Genomic DNA, 17,071 nt, shown 5'->3' with positions numbered 1-17,071 from the left:
TATGCACACACAAATTTACTCTGTCAATCTTTATATATGATTATTTGTCGTGATATTCATATCAGACTCATATAAAATATTAAAATTATAAGAAATTTGTCTCGTGCATGAGAGTTTCGCCTCTAATATAAGGTGTAAGACAAATGATCATGTATGGCATCAACTCCTTTTAATCATTTCCAAATCATGTGAAATTTGAAAGTTTTCTATCAAATTCCAAAACGACTCCAAATTGATCCTGACCTAAGTTCACTTCAATTTAGAGATGATCATTGGACACATTGAGGGTTGGTGCCGAGATTGTTATAACTGCTACCCAAGCTCGCCCATCAAGAGAAACACACGTATAAATATTAGGGCCAGGCCACCCTCAGCTCAAGCCTGATCGAGCCTCAGTTTGGCGCAAGAAGACCTGTTATTAACTAGTTTCAAGTTTAGACGTATCTCATCATTCTAGACATCGCATGTGCGAGATCTTGCATTTGCATATCACATTTCCGCAATTCTATCCCATCCTTTCTAGCTTCTTCGAAAGTTCCCGACCCGCACGGGAACCTCGGAGGGACACTGGATCGCGACCGGAACCGGGCTCTCTTTCATGGTGATCCAATTCTCCTCCTTCCTCTCTCTTTCTAGTTTCTAAATAAAGAACTCAAATATCTCCTCTTTCGCACCATTTGCTTGTGCCCCCCCTCTCGCGCCACCAACCCCCGTGGGTAGTTGGCGGGGTGGGGGTTGGCGTGCGACCAGATCTCTCCCCCTCCCTCCTGAGTCCTCCACCAACCACCGCCTCTTTTTTTCGCATGGAGGGCGTCTCATTTCTTTTGTGCCTCAATTGCCCTCCCACCAACCACCGCCCCCTCCTCTCGATTTTTATATAATAAGGTAAGTTCAAACTCTGGCGACTCGCACGTCATCGTGCGGCTGATATCTAATGTCCTCTCTGAAGTGTTGCTTTTTCCATCACGACGTGAATTTTATGTACATAGGAAGAATCTAACCTGGGCCTGAATTTTCAAATTTTAGTAGGAATATATTGTCTGTAACTGCAGATGAATAGAAATATATATATAAGTTTCTTCTTATTTGCGCATGAGATGTGTGGACATGGATAGGGGGAGCGATGATGGTCAGCATTGGCATGGGGACCATGCAATCCTAGTTTGGTTAAGCTAGATTTTTTTATTTTTTTTTTAAATTTGGTACCATTTCATACCTTATCAACATGATTGGTACAGATTACCGTAGCAAGTATCATCCTCCCATATATATATATATAATGGATATCTAAATGGATGTTGTGTACATTCAAGGTCGTTCCAACCCTAGTTCACATGTACCTTTCAATGGTGGATGTGAGTAGGACTCATGTGTTTCAAGGTACATATGATGTTCTTTTCTTGATATGTTGACTTTTATTTTTTAAATTCGATTCGTTTTGTTGGAACTGACCAATTAGAAGATCCTCATTCCATATTAAAATGCAGTCGAGAAGCATTTTCATTGGTCAACTGGCCTTTGCTGCTTTTGCCCATAAGAAATTTGAAATAGAGAGGAGAGGAAAAATAAAGGGGGGAGGAGTTGTGGTCCTTGGTTGGTGAGTCAGGGAAATAATCAAACTCTTCGTTGGGTCGTTCCGCTCGCTAAGTCATACCTAATATATCTAAGGTACGTGTCCGAACACCCCTCCAAATCGTGCCTCTCTAGGCATCTTGGAGGTGACCCAAGGATAGTAAATTCTTAATGTCATGAGTTCAAATTCTACTGAACTTGAGCTTGGTCTTGATTTGGTTCATTCGAAACCGTATTTATTTACGATTCCACACAATTTTATAGTTTAAGAGAGATTGGGGCTAGCTATTTTTTGCGTTTTTATGTTTGGGATTCGGTGTATGTGAAAAATCAATACGAGTTGAACGTGTTTGAATAAATCAAGGAAAATTTAAGAATGGGTATAGTTGGAATTTGATCAAAAGAAAGAATATTCTTCTTTTGAGCTCTTAGAAACAGTTGTCATCTGGATCAAAGCCAGCACGGATGGAAGACAGTGACGCTTGTCAGCTTGTGAGCTCTCCCTCTCCTCCTCTTCCGCCATCGCTTCCCCTGGCGCTTGGAAAGGCTGGATACAAACCCATTTTAAATCTTTTTCTTTGAAAGAAAACTATTTTGAAAATAACTAACAAATGGAAAACCATTTATGATTAAAAAAAAAATTATTTTGCGAGAAATTATTTTCTCACATTCTGGTGTTTAGATAATGTCAAATTAATCGATTTCCGATAAAATTTTTTGTAGATTGAAAACAATATATTTAAATTACGAGAAAACGGCTTCCCATTTCATCAAGAAAGAAATCACTTCTCTAAAACTACCAACAAATGAAAAGTAAGAATTTACTTATGTGAGTGAAATAATTTTTGCAAATTAATTTTCTGAAGTCTCGCATGTTTGGTCTACTGAAAATGATCAATAAATGAAAAACTGTTTGCAGTAAAAGAAAATATGCATGCATCAAATTAGGAAAATGGATTCCCTAACTTAAAAAAGAGAAATACTTTTTGGAAAGTAGTTTATCTAGAAAAGAATTCCAATAGAAAATATTTTTCTTTCATCGCTAAGTTCTCTAACAAAGCAAATACACACTAACTGTTAAGTATATTTCCTCCTCGGCGGCTTGATGACTATTGAACTTAGTCGATTCATATTACGATTATTAAAGATGGCTAATAAATGTGTAGCTAGTTATGGAACGTCAACTTTCAAATATAGTCTTGAAAGGGGGAGGTTGGGGGTTCAAATCCCCATCTTCTCAGGGGGAATTAGGGTGGAGACGATTTCATTTCAATAGTGGGTTTCGACTCCCACGCCCTGCAAGGAGGTAAGGGCAAAAGTCTGAGAGTAAGTGTTAGAATAGGACTAGAGTAGGACCGACAAAAAAAAAAAATTACCTTAGGCTTAGGTCCTCTTCAGCCTTGCTGAATCATTTACATGTAGAGATGATTGGTTTCAAGGTGCGTAGGTTTCGGAATTGAAACCTAAAATCTACCCTATTATAATTGGTTCCTAGTTTTTTTATCTCAGAATCTATCATTTTACTTGAAACAGGTTATGTTTTTGAACTTATCCTGTTTTTCCAATTCGGTTACAGAGTATACCTGAAAACATATATATATATATATATATATATATATATATATATATATGTATGTATGCATGTATGTATGTATGTATGTATTGTGTTTTTTTTTTTTCCAAGACATTTGACGTATACTATCCAATCATCCACGTTTGCTCTTTTGGAGCGTAGTTAGATATTGGAAATATAGAGTGGATAGATTAAGGGTCTATTCGTTTTGCGGAAAATGGGTCATTTTCGAAAAATATTTTCCCATAAATGATTTTTTAGGAAAATGACAATATTTTTTGGTGTTCGATTAAAACCTTAAAATATTTCGGAAAATATTTTCCGTTGTTTGATAAGGAAAATATTTTCTAAGACTTCACCACTTAGACATGCATCACTTACCGACTTATAAATCTATAAAATATGAACTTGTCTTTAAATTTAGGCAAATTTACTTCATATTTTTGTTCCCTCAGTGTCGCCAAATGCTCTACTTTAAAAAAAAAAATATTTGTATGAATTTTGAAAAGAAGCAAAAGAGAAAAGAAGTAAAACATGTACAACTTTCATAAGAATCTTCTAGTTGAGTAGCTTGTTTTCCTCCTATCTTTTTTTTTTTTTTTTTTGTTAGGAACCGCCGAACAGCTGGCGGCCGGTAGCGTAAACCCAAGGTGGGTCCCCTGTTCTTTTTGTATTCTAATAAACAAAAGAAAAAACAAGCAAAGCATGTAGAGCCATTTGTTTAAGTAATGTACAACTGCAAGTAGAATAGATAAAGAAAATGATAAGAAAGAGTGCAGAGCGCAAGCTTGAGATCGACGAGCTTACCCAAGAATAAAAGAAAAAAAGAAAAAGGAAATTAAAAAAAAAAAAAATTAAAAAATAATTCGAACAAAAAAATAAAAGAAGAAAAAAAGAAGGGGAGAATGAAGTGAAGTTTGTAGAGGTGTGAGATAAGAGAAATCAAGCGAACGCCGGAAAATTCGAAAAATATTATTTCAGAAATTATTTTCCGCGAAATAAACGGAGTCCAAAAGAGTGAAAAAAATTGGATTAATCTTGTTCATTATGGTTATTAAACTTTTAGTGTACGTTCAATTTAATCCCTGCACTTTATGAAAATATTCAAAATCGTTCATAAACTTGATTTAACGAAAAGTCAATATTTGAGTATTTTTATATAATTGAACAAGTACTAAAAGTCAAAGAATCACATTTGAACAAATTAAAGATCATGAGCCATATTGTGCATTTTGGATAAAGTTTACGGATCACAATGAACAGATTAAAAATTGAGAGACCACACTATACATTGAGTTAAAAGTCGGGGACCATTAATATCATTATCTCCAATTTTTTACTATGATTTTTTTTTTTTTTTTTTTTTGTGGGTGTTTTTGCGGGAGCAAGGAAAAATTGATTCGGAAGCGCGCGAGACCAGAGAAGGAGAGGCGAATTCCCGGACGCCGATATTCAACGGCAGCGAGGGCGGAGAAATATAAATAGAATTCCCCCATCGAATCCGGCGCCCTCCCTCCTTCACCTGTCTCCCCACTGTCATCATGCGCGCCACCTGCCCCTCCCCCTCCTCCTCCTCAGCCTCCTCCTCCTCCTCCTCCTCCTCGCGCCTCGCTTCCTCTCTCTCTCTCCTTCCTTCCTGCCTTCCTACCCCTCTCTCCCTTTCTCTCTCTAGAAATGCGCGATGCTGATGTGATGCTCTTCAGTCCTTCCATCCTAGCCGTAGTTGGTGCTTATATCTACGGAGGCCCCCCACTCCCCTTGCTCCGCCTCTTCTTCTCCGGTGGCCGCGGCGAAGAGCGCCACTGAACCAGGCTCTCCTCCTCCTCCTCCCCGCCGCTTGCTCCGGCCCGTCCCGTCTCGGCTGATCGTACAGAGCTCTCTTCTTCTGGTGAAGCGTTGTTTCGATAATGCCGTCCGTTACGAAACTGGACCTCCTCTGTTTTTTTTTTTTTTGGGAGTTCAGGTTCGACTGGAAGATGGCCTGTCGTGTGCCGTCTATGATTGATTTCGGAGCTGATTTTGACTCGTCGTCTTCTGTCGCAGCATTGACGTTCGTGCGTTCGCGCTTTAGAGGTTGCTGCAGCAGAGGCCAATTCGTCGTGCTCGCTGTTCCTCTGGAGGACGTGCATGTGAGATTTTTTTCTTCTTTTTTTTTTTTTTAACTTTTGGTCGATTCCACGGCAATAGAGAATGGAGGCAGCCGCTTGTGGACCGGCTCTGCAATTCCCTCCGCCCGTGCGTTTGAAAGGGAACGGAGGCAGGCAGAGGGACCGCCTGCCGTCGCCGCGCCGGAGCAATCTCCGCCTCGTGACCATCCGTGACTCCCGGAGGAAACCGGAGTTCCTCAGGCAGAGGAAGCCGCCCGTGGGTCTACTACAATCTCGCGAGTGTTCGCAAGGTAGGCGACGACCTTTCTCTTGTGCTGCATTCGTGTGATGCGGTGCGGCGCGCTGCTGCATGTGCATCTTTGCCATGGCTTGAATTGTGTCGAGTGAAATTTCCCATCTTTCGTTTCGTATGAGAGGAAGAGCGCGTCCTTGTTGCTAATTTGACTGAACTGTCAAGTCATTTGGATCGTTGCGCGATCGCTGTGATTATGTTTCTATCCGTATCATGACTGTGTTTAATTACCTTGGGTGAATACATATCTTGCAACCTAATCCGGGTCAACCCACCGTAAACACTCTGTCGTTATTCCCTCTCCGGCTCTGAAGATTGACACGCTCGAACCTTCATTGATCTCTCTTGAAGGTTTCCAGTTCCGTGGATTGTATTAGCTAATCCGACTTGAGAGCCATACCCGCTGTGCCGGCGATTGTCTAGACCTTTCTGAACCCATGGTTTTTTTCTTCGTCGTAGAAAAAGAAACAGAGAAGGACTGCTGGAAGTGGACATCCACGTTCGCTTTTCGTTTGGGTGATTTTCATTTTTCCCAACTGCTTCAAAGTAAAAGAATTTGCAAAGGATATCGTGTTCTTTAAAACAGTTGATATGGATAAATACATCTCCACATCTGCGATATGTATGGAATGACTTGGTCTATCATGAAAAGCGATTCTCTTACATTGCTTCATGATAAGACATTAATATATCCGCTTTAGATACTAGTTGATAAGCAAGTATGTATCAGGCAATGCTGTCTCGAAATACCTCGAGCCTCTGAGATTGTAAATAATTATTTTTTTCCTGTCAGAATTGTATATCTTCAGCTAAGTCTTTTATTCACCGAGGGGAAGTTACCTCCAATTTAATTTTGACCTTTTTCACTTCAACCTTTCCTAGTGGTCCCGGCTCTGGAAGCAGGATGTTTGCGTGCTTCTTCGAATGGAAATTGGTTGCTCAAGGTATGCATACTTATTTTTTTTAATTTTTTTTATGGGAAACATTATTTGTTGGAATTACCTATAATGGTTGATTGAAAATGTTTTAAAGTGTGTAAGAATGGATTTTAATTCATATGAAATCCTATTGCAATATGTTTTTCAAGTAGGATGTTCTGGTGTATTTTACAGACGAAAGCCCAAGAAGTGAGCTCGTGCTTGGATGGCCGCTCCATTTTCCTTGTCGGTTTGTTCTCTTGCTAAAATTCTCTATAAGATGACATAGCTTTTTATTTTGTGTTAAAAATCGCGTGCAATATTTGACTTAGGGATGATGGGCTCTGGAAAGACAACGGTCGGAAAGATTTTGTCTGAAGCGTTAGGATATACTTTTGTTGACAGGTCAGAGTGCTTACTTGATCTTGTGCTTAGGAACATTGGTAGATTTGATTAATTTGACAACCTTCTTGGAAAAGGCATTGTTACTATTGATTGCTGGAAGTCTGCTCTTTATATCATGTTTGTCTCTCTTGTTGGTTATTTTCTAGTCGGAAGTGCATCCTTTTAGATTTTCTCAGTAATTGTTATGAGATAAGGATGTAACTTCCATACGAAGAACTGGGATCAAAAGCAGCCAGATGCAAATTATGCCACTCAGATTTTGTAATTAACCTTCGTTTTTCTATCATTCTATGAAATATAACGTCACTTACAAGACATCATATGCTGAGACCACAAACTAGTTGTGGTGTTGGTACTTGATCTTTGTATAGAGTCATTCTCCAAGTTTTCTCATGCATGTCATTTACCTAGCTCTTGGATGTGGTCCATACAACTGATTTTAGTGTTCAAAATATATGCTCTTAGATTCTCACTTACAGTTCCTCTCGTTGGTTCATTAATTCTTCTTGTGGAATGCAGTGACAAATACGTGGAGCAGGCTATTGGCCAAGATTCTGTCACTCAAATTTTAAACAACGTGGGGAGTGTATCTTCAGAGATTATGAGGTGTGTCGGATTATCTTGTTGCTTATTCCCTAGTTCATAACTTTATGCTCTCAATCCACCCTTATTGCATTTCCATCGAACTGTTGTCATTGGCTTAAACACACGTGAGATCTTTAGCTTACTTTAACTCCCTTGGTAGCTCAACATCCTTTGCATGGTTATTTCAGAAGTGACACTGTAGGTTTATACTGAAATCCATAATTTAAGATATCTGTCTCCTGTCATCTAATTTGAATATGAATCTCTTGGTTTCCATCTATGTTTTCTGGTTAACATAGTGTCTCATTGACATTCTTTTCTCCATCTTAATTGGGGATCTCACCTTATATTTTGCATGAAGTTGATTATAGAGTACTTAAGTTGACTTCTATACTTGGTTATTTTTCATTTTGACTAAGTCTTAGCTCGATCACAATCTGTTTACCTTGGAAATGCCTAAATGTGGTCTGTCATGGGGTCCTCTACATGCTTTTTCTAATCCGTTAGCATTTTCCTATTTCACTTGTTTATAGGATCAGCCCATATCAGATGTGGAAAGTGATTCATTACATGCTCTGGCATCACTAACTATGGTTACTTTTTTAAACGGGAGATTTCCCCTTTGCCCCCTAACTATAGGAAGTGGCATTTAGAGTCTTAATTTTTCAAAAGCATGATGTACAACCGCCATGTTAAGATTTTCTCAAAGGAAAACAGTTGTTATATTATAAAGGAAGAGAAAGAGTGTACATGCTTTGCTAATCTGTTAGCATTTTACTGTTTCACTTGTTTATAGTCTATATCAGATGTGGAAAGGGATTCATTACATGCTCCGGCATCATGAACTATGGTTACATTTTTAAACGGGAGATTTCTCCTTTGCCCCCCAACTATGGGAAGAGGCATTTAGAGTCGTAGTTTTTCAAAAGCATGATGTACAACCATCATTTTAAGATTTTCTCACAGGAAAACAGTTGTTGTATTATAAAGGAAGAGAAAGAGTGTCCACTGTTTTATTTAAAATAAAAGGAAAAGGAACAAGTAAAGCAAAATAACAATCTGCAATGGAAAGGAAACTTAAGGAATTGGAAGGTTGTGACCTAATATATTTATCTCTGTTTTACTGTCCATAGATAGATCCCTGCCAAATATATTTATCTCTGTTTTACTGTCCATAGATATATCCCTGCAAATCCTTTAGTGAGATCAGACAATACTGTTTGTTTGGCTGGTATTTACCTTCTTACTGTTCTCCATTTCATATGAATTGTGTAATCGTGGACTGATCTTGCACTGTCTTGTTATGGTGTTAGGTTCAAAACTCCAGCAAAGACAGTTTTTGCTGGAGAAAATTATTGTTGAACCTTTCCATTCATGTATTTTAAGTGGACAGCTCATGGTGTGAAGGAAAGTTTTAGGTTAGATGCTGAAATCTTAAACTTCAGGCAAGACTAGTATGGAATTCTATAGTACAAATTGGAGAGATAGTTGGTGCACTTAGTGAGCTTTTTTATGTAAGTAATTTGAATGTTGTTCTAGCAAGGTTTACTTGATTGCTAGAGGGGCACATGGTGACACTTCCACAAACTCTGGGAGTACTTTGAGATACTGGTTACAAGTGAGTTAAACTATTATCTCAAATTATGAGAAGCGCAAAAAGAATTTCTGGCTTTTCATAGACATTGTAATTGTAAATTTTACTGTTGACATATTTGTAGTGGAATGGTCTTCTTTGTTCTCATTCCACAAGCAGCTGTATAAGAACAGGCAGTGTTTTCTTGCCTAAATTCCTATATGACTGCTAAAGGTGAGGGGAGGATTCAATCTGATGTTATCACAAATTTTCTATATTACTTCATAAGCTCATTGAATTAGCCCCTTTGTTGTTGTCAAAATATGTAAATAATATACGACGCTATCTAATAGTTTAAGTCTTTGGAATAGTTGACAATAATCCCACAAAAGTTTACATGGTATGAGGGCAGAATATCCTACATTCAAATCTTGCTAGGCCTTCTATTTGCCTCCCTAAGTTTGTATTTCCATGCTTTAGTCTCAGGTCAAAGGCCAACCTGCGTGCTAAAGGGAGTGTTAGAAATTTAAACATCTAACCACTCTTTCATCTCATAGTTGTAACTTTTAGAACAGTTGGCAATAGTCTTTTAATATACCTCAAATATTATCAATCTGATATCAGTTAGTTACCTAACAGTCCCTTTGATATTAGTAATGACTGAATGATTATTATCTTGTCATACAGAGTGATGCATTACGGAAATTGTCTTTCACGCCCCAGCAGGTTGTTGCAACTGGTGGTGGTGCAGTTGTTCGGCCTATCAACTGGTACTTGTGTCTCTACAATGAGAGTGAAACTAGATTTTTTTCTATCTTGCTTGTTCCATTTGCATTTGCACAGATCACAACATGAGCTTGTCCACCCTACTGTAGGAAATATATCAAGCAGGGAGTCAGTGTCTTCTTGGATGTGCCTTTGGATGCCCTGGCTAGGAGAATTGCTGCTGTAGGAACTGCTTCCCGCCCCCTTTTGCACTTTGAATCAGGCGATCCATACACACAGGTGGTTATTCATCTTGCTAGTGTTGTCTTCCTTAATCTAAAATTACTGCATATGCTTGCTTAACTTTTTCTGGCTCTAATTTAATTACTATCTGCGAATTAATCCTAAGCATTATGCCGCACATCTTTTCAGGCTTTTGTTGGACTTTTCACTCTCTCAAAAAAAAGAGCTGAATCATATGCCAGTGCTGATGTTAAAGTTTCCATCCTAGGTACGTCACTGGCATTCATATGTTACCTTATAGTGGATATGCCTTGATCAACATATACACACAATATGGCATTCTTTAGAGGAAAATTGGTTTCATCTTTTTGTTTTTGATACCATTTATGATAGTTGCACAATGGGAACTGCACTGAGAATTCCCTTTCTAGATCATCTGAGCAGAAATACTTAATACTTTGTCATTTGGAAATTCTTTTATCATCTCCACACTGATGGAATGCTCCATTTTGCATTTGCTAGTGCCACAACACTCATTAGATTTGTGAATATGCATTTAAGCCATGAAGCTGAAGCTTGTTAAAAGAATCTTCTTTGTTTTCTTAAATTTGCGGGAATGTCTAAGCTGGAGGAAATTCTTGGTAATCTTTTGACCATAAATGATGCATAACTTTGGAGGAGATACTCTTTCTCAGATCTCGCTGCTAACTTGGGCGTTGAAGACGTTCTTGATGTCACACCAAAAGCTATAGCGATTGAGGTATGGCCTGGTTATCCCTCGTAATGTTTTCACACTTGCAAAGATATCCATGCTTTTAGGTACATATAAACTGTCTGATCTTTCTATGGACCTTTAGTTTACTCTCTGGTGGGTGATTTGAATGGGGAAGGAAACCTGAGATACGGAAAAGCATTTTTTTCAATAAGCCATAGAAACCCTTGTCATAGAATTGGGGTGATCGGTTCCCAGTCCGGTTTCGGTCTAGTTCAATGGAGCCGGCGACCTTTTTTTTTTTTTTTTTTTTTTTTTTTCCACAACTTGATGCCTTATGTCATGAAGAAATTTTTAAAAAAAAGCTGGTCACTTTATTTTTTTAAAAGAAATTTTAAGAACAGAGTACATATAGTCAGTCCAATCTGGTCCATTTCCCCCTCGGAACCGGAAACCGGACTGCCCGGACACCGGTTCCACTTTTATAAATTGAGAACCGGACGGACATTCCCGGAATTGGACCCACCCAGCCAGCTCGGTCCAGTCCGGTCTGGGTGATTCCCAGTTTGGGTGGTCCCTAGTTTGGGCGGTTCGTTCTGCACACCCCTACTCAGAATATCTTATTTCTCTTGCTTTTTTGTCTTGGTTTATTCTCTGTATTTTCTCATGTGCATTCCGACTAGGGTGACTCTCCATAAAATAAAATTGCTGAAGGGTTGCTCCCCAAAATCTATCCAGTTTAACCTTAATGTTGCTGGGTTTTTTAAAAATGTTCTGATTACTGGAGTGCCTGCCAAGTATTTTGAACAACATTCTTCTAAGTGAATACTGTTGGTTGCTTGAGGTCAAATTGTTTCACTCTGGTCACATAGATGTGGTTACAATGAGAAGCTTTTCAACTATCATTTTGGAAATTGAAATGCATGTTTTTTCAATGTTAACCACCCAGATGATGTGTTGACTGCTCTGATAGTACAATTTGTATGATGCTGAGTAAGACAAAACTAGGTCGGCTGTCTTCAATAATCCCAAAGCTGATGGTTCACTAGCCGTAGCAAGGATTTTAGCGGCATAACTGCAGGCTTTCAGAAAATTCAAAGTCTACTGATCTGACCATAACAAGCAGAACTCGAAAAGTCAACTGCGTAAATAGATCAGTCATCTTATAACACCGTCCTCATCTACTTGTCTTCCCATCTATGAAGAACTGGTTATGCAGAGCGTTTTTTAACGCCGATCTTAACTGTTGGCAGGTACTTGTACAAATAGAGAAATTTCTTCAAGGCAACGACGTGTCCAGGCGAATGTTTCCTTAATCGACCATATATGGGTCGTGTATTTTAGCATGTTACACTTCTTTTCTGTTTTTGAACTCTATCTTGCCACTTTCTGCTCCCTAGTTTGAACTGACATTAAGAGAAGTTCTGTTTATTAGGGTTGCACGGGATGTATAGGTAAATGATCCATAATAAGCATATAGTGTTGCTTTAGTGCTTGGACATTTGTCTATTTGATTACGAACATCAAGAGGGCTATACTGGTACACTGTTAATTAATACGAATGGTACTGTCTTGTGGACTAAGCAGAAGGTATGTTCTCTAAGTTCTATTTGTTGCCCGGATACGACGAGATAACTTTTTTGGATTGAAAACAGAGGTGGAGATCAAAAGATGGGTAATACCACGAAGTTGCATTTTTGTACACCCGGCTAAGGAGATGTGAAAAGGGAAGTTAGCACAAGAAGACCACTGATATCGTACAGCTATTATTGGCTTAAGTTTCGATTTCGAAATGCAAAGAAATTCTTCCTACGTAAAAAGAAAAAAAAAGTCATTCTATAAAATAAATAAATAAAAAAGTCATTCTAACGCATAAAACATCCTACGACACACAGGCTGCCACGTCATCCCAAAGTGGGAGAGGGCAAAATTTTAAAACAAAAGGTAAATTTTGTGAATATTACAAAAACTCTCACCATACTAATAATACGTGCTGGAAATGCGAAATTGTATGAGATTGCATGGTAAACCTAGTGATAAAGAAAAAAAGGAAAAAAGATTGTCCAAACCCAGTGATAAAGAAAAGAAGAAAAAAAGATTGTCCACTTATCGGTTTTAGGACAAAATACTGAGAAGGCAAATTAGGCATTTATCCATGACAAGAAATATTAGGAGGGCAACTACCGCTTTGGTGGCCGCGATGGTTTGAGCTTTCTCTCCCTTACAAATGGGAGGAGTTCGAATCCTCTCACGATCGCTTGGGGTCTTAAGTGGGACGTCGGGGGTGGTAAATCCTTCCGTTTACGTGTTCCTCGGAGTTTATTTCTTTGGCTGCATTGTACGGGGTTCTTGGGTTACAAAAAAAAATAATAAAAAAATAAAAAAATACTAGGAGGGCAAATCAGGCATACCCATGACCAGTATCAAAATATCATGAAGACCCTTAGTCAGTTAAGTACTACTATGTACCTCTTTATGCAAGACAGATTCTGTTTTAGTTGATACATAAATAATTGATTCAGGTACTAGTGACCATATAATTTGTAGTGAATTTTTTTTTTCTCATATTGACAACAAATCCCATGGTCCCATTTTAGTATGCCTTTCGAATGGGAATATCACTTATGTCATCAAAATTGGTGTTGTTTACCTTAGTCCCAAAGTTATTCTTAGAAACGTTATTTATATTCCTCATTTAAGTTCAACCTCATATCTGTTTCTAATGCTTGCGGCTGTGAGGACAATTCTTGTTGTGCCATATTCAATTCCCAAAATTGCTTTTTTCAGGACCTTTCGACTGACAAATTGATGGACTTGGATAATGTTGCACAAGGACTATATTTTTGGATAAATTTTCCAAACGATTTTGATTTATCTTCCATTTCTTGGAATAAGGGTGTTTTATGTAATGCCACTATTGATAATAGAATTTTTCTTTCCCATCAACGCTTGGGTCATAGTACTTCTTTTCCTCCTCTAATTGTCCCATATGTCCTTTGGCAAAATAGTCACGGATGTCATTCCCAATTAGTAAATCTTGAGCTACTAGTGCTTTTTCATTAATACATGTTGATATATGAGGTCTCTATCATACTCCACATCGTGAAATAGCTCATTTCTTTCTCACCATTATGGATGACTATACTCGTGCCACATGGGTTTTCCTCATGCAAACAAAGAGCCAAACCTTTTCCCATTTGTCAAATTTTTTCAGCCTAATCAAAAATCAATTTGACAAATCTATACAGCTCATTAGTATAGATAACAAACTCGAATTCTTCACTATTGAGTGTAAGTTTTTTTTTTCTTTTCTCATGGCATTATTCATGAAAGTTCTTGCACTTACACTCCTCAGCAAAATGGGATTGTTGAAAAAGCACCGTCATCTCTTAGAAGTAGCTCGGCCCTTAAGTACCAAGCATTAATTCCTGAAACTTTTTGGAGAGATTGTATGGTCACAGCAACCTATCTAATCAATCGCATGCCAACTAGAGTAATTGAAGGTCGAACTCCTTTTGAGATGCTGTTTGGAAAATGACTAGATATTTGATTTTGGCTGTTTATGCTATGCAACTATTGTGGGTCTTGAAAAATGGGTCCATGTGCCATACAATGCATTTTTATGGGATATCCTGCTTTACGGAAATGTTATAGGGTCACAGAGATTTCTATAGGTTGGTTCTTGAAAAGCAGAGATGTTGTTTTCCACAAAAATATTTCCCTTTCAAGACATGGCATCCATTTCGCCTAATTTAGTATCAGATCATTGGGCATTCTCATTAGAGAAAGATTTATATTTGAATCCATAATATATTTTTGCTACACCAAATCCTGAATATTCTCTACCGACAACGCATAATTCTGAGTCTCCCATGTTGTCATCTGAGGAGAAAATGACACCTGCTTCACCTACTTCTTTAGTAGCATCTCCACAGTAAATTTCTGTTGAATCTTCATTACCTGTTCATGGAGAAACACTTGTTGAGCAACCTTGATGTGCTGGCCGTCGTGTCCGCCAGCCAACACAGACCAAAGACTACATATGCCCCACATTGAATTCTCCAGGTACACATTATCTAGTGTCCTCTTATGTCTTATATAGTTGATTATCACTAGAGCACATGTGTTGAATTAATCACATATGAGAGGAACAAGAACCTTCTTCCTATCATGAAGCAACTCGTGATCCACATTGGCAACAAGCTGTGGAGGCTGAGCTAAATGCACTCATAGAGAATCACACTTGGGATGTCGTTTTGTTACCTCCACATTAGAAACCAAAAGGTTGCAAATGGGCGTTAAAGATTAAAAATCGAGGAGATGGTTCTATTGAGCGCTACAAGGCTCGATTGGTAGCTAAAGGCTTCACACAAAGAGATGGATTCAATTATCATGAGACATTCTCTCCGGTTGCCAAAGAGGTAACCATTTGTTCTTTTCTATCTATTGCCGCACTTCGTAATTGGCCCCTGCATCAGATGGACATCCACAATGCTTTCCTTCATGGGGATCTCGACAAAGAAATCTATATGGATCTCTCACAATGTTTACATAGACATGGGGAGTCTCAAGTCTGTCGTCTCTGCAAATTCTTTTATGGACTAAAACAGGCTTCTTGTTAGTGGTATGCCAAGTTTACCATAACACTCACAGATGTAGGTTTTTGACATTCTAAGCATGACTATCCTCTATTTACGTGGACCAGAGGTACATCATCAATTTATTTGTTAATGTATGTTGATGATATACTTATCATGGGGAATGATGAATATGTTGTCAAAGAGTTCAAAGAATATTTGTATTCCACCTTTCATATTAAGGATTTGGGATCTCCCAAATATTTTATTGGCATTGAGATTGCTCGGTTAGACAAAGGAATTTGCTTTAGGTAGCGAAAATTCGTTTTGGAGATTATATCAGAAGCAGGATTATCAGGTTGTAAGCCAGCCATTGTTCCGATAGAACAAAACATCAAATTGACAACGCATGAATATAATGCAGAATCGTCATCATCATCTTCCAATAATTCATTGCTTAAGGATCCATCAGTCTACCAGAGACTTGTCGGAAAATTGATTTATCTCACCATGATGAAACCTGATATATGTTATACGATACAAATACTCAGCCAATTTATGCACAACCCAAAACAGTCGCATATGAATGTAGCGTTAAAGGTTGTGAAGTATTTGAAAGGATGTCCAAGTCTTGAAATACTTTTATCTCGTGATTGTGACATGAAGATGACAGCTTATTGCAACACAGACTATGCCACTTGTCCAATGACTCGAAGATCTGTCATTGGTTTTTGCATTAAATTAGGAAGATCCTTGATTTCATGGAAGACAAAGAAACAATTTCGCTATCATCAGGTGAATGAGAATATTGAACTATGGCGAAGACTGTTTGTGAAATAGTTTGGGTTTGAGGATTACTTTTTGATTTTGGAATACAAGTAGATGGACCGACTATATTGTTTTGCGACAATGATGCTGTACTTAAACTTGCAGCAAATCCAGTTTTTCACAAGAGGACAAAGCATATAGAAGTTGACTGTCATTTCACCACGGATAAAATCCAAGAAGGAATAGTTGCAACAAAAGGAATTGGAACTATTAAACAACCTACAGATATCTTCACCGAACCATTATGTCAAAGACAATACACATATCTTTTGAACAAGCTTGGTGTCTTTGATATACACAAGCCATTAGCTTGAGGAGGAGTGTTGAAGATATGATTTAGTGTGCCTTGAAGATGTGATTTGATTCCACGGATGATTGTATTAGATTGATAGGTTAATTGATTCAATTTATTTAAATAGGAAAATAGTATCACATATATTATTTCCTATATTGTACACTCTTGTATTACATATACCTTTTGGCATGTGAATGAAATACACAAAGAAAATTCCTCAAAATTCTTCCTTTCTATCATTTTTCTCTTCTTCTTCATTATTGGTCGTCGGCCATGGCGATGGCTAGCGATCAACTGGGCAAGGTTCCACGACCTTGTTGGAGCCTAGCCAAGGCAAGGCAAGGCTTGGTGAGGCCGAGCCTTGTCGCCAGGCTAGATTTGGCGCCCTTGGCGGTGAGGCGTGAGACTTGGCCTAGGCTAGATTTGGCGCCCTTTCTTTATCGGGAGAGGCTTGAGCGAAATATTTGCGGGACCTCGCTCGAATTGGTACACTTGTCATCGGCCATTTTTTTGACCGTGGCCAACGACCCGTCTAGAGAAGAAAGAGAGAGGTGGGAAAAAAAAAAAAAAATAATAAAAATTTATGTATTGAAAAATTAAAAGAAATTCTAATTCAAAAAAGAATTTGAGATTTTAACTAATGATTTCTTTATCGGGAGTAGAAATTTTGGACGGTTACCAAATGC

General features: G+C 38.2%; 1 protein-coding gene across 1 annotated transcript; it reads left to right on the top strand.

Moving 5' to 3' along the window:
• The first annotated feature begins 4,646 nt into the window (after positions 1 to 4,646).
• LOC104449563 (shikimate kinase 3, chloroplastic) lies at positions 4,647 to 12,268 on the top strand. Its single transcript, XM_010063749.3, is given in 12 exon segments — positions 4,647 to 5,033; positions 5,189 to 5,543; positions 6,428 to 6,489; positions 6,658 to 6,712; positions 6,795 to 6,867; positions 7,387 to 7,439; positions 7,442 to 7,473; positions 9,713 to 9,795; positions 9,901 to 10,030; positions 10,163 to 10,241; positions 10,669 to 10,733; positions 11,939 to 12,268. Coding segments are annotated over 11 exon segments (903 nt in total). The 5' UTR covers positions 4,647 to 5,033; positions 5,189 to 5,335; the 3' UTR covers positions 12,002 to 12,268.
• Positions 12,269 to 17,071: the final 4,803 nt, after the last annotated feature.

This window comes from Eucalyptus grandis, chromosome 6 (genome assembly GCF_016545825.1).
Source record: "Eucalyptus grandis isolate ANBG69807.140 chromosome 6, ASM1654582v1, whole genome shotgun sequence".
In the NCBI taxonomy this organism is placed as follows: domain Eukaryota; kingdom Viridiplantae; phylum Streptophyta; class Magnoliopsida; order Myrtales; family Myrtaceae; genus Eucalyptus; species Eucalyptus grandis.
Note: the sequence above shows the minus strand (reverse complement) of the source record. Positions and strands in the feature narration are given on the sequence as shown.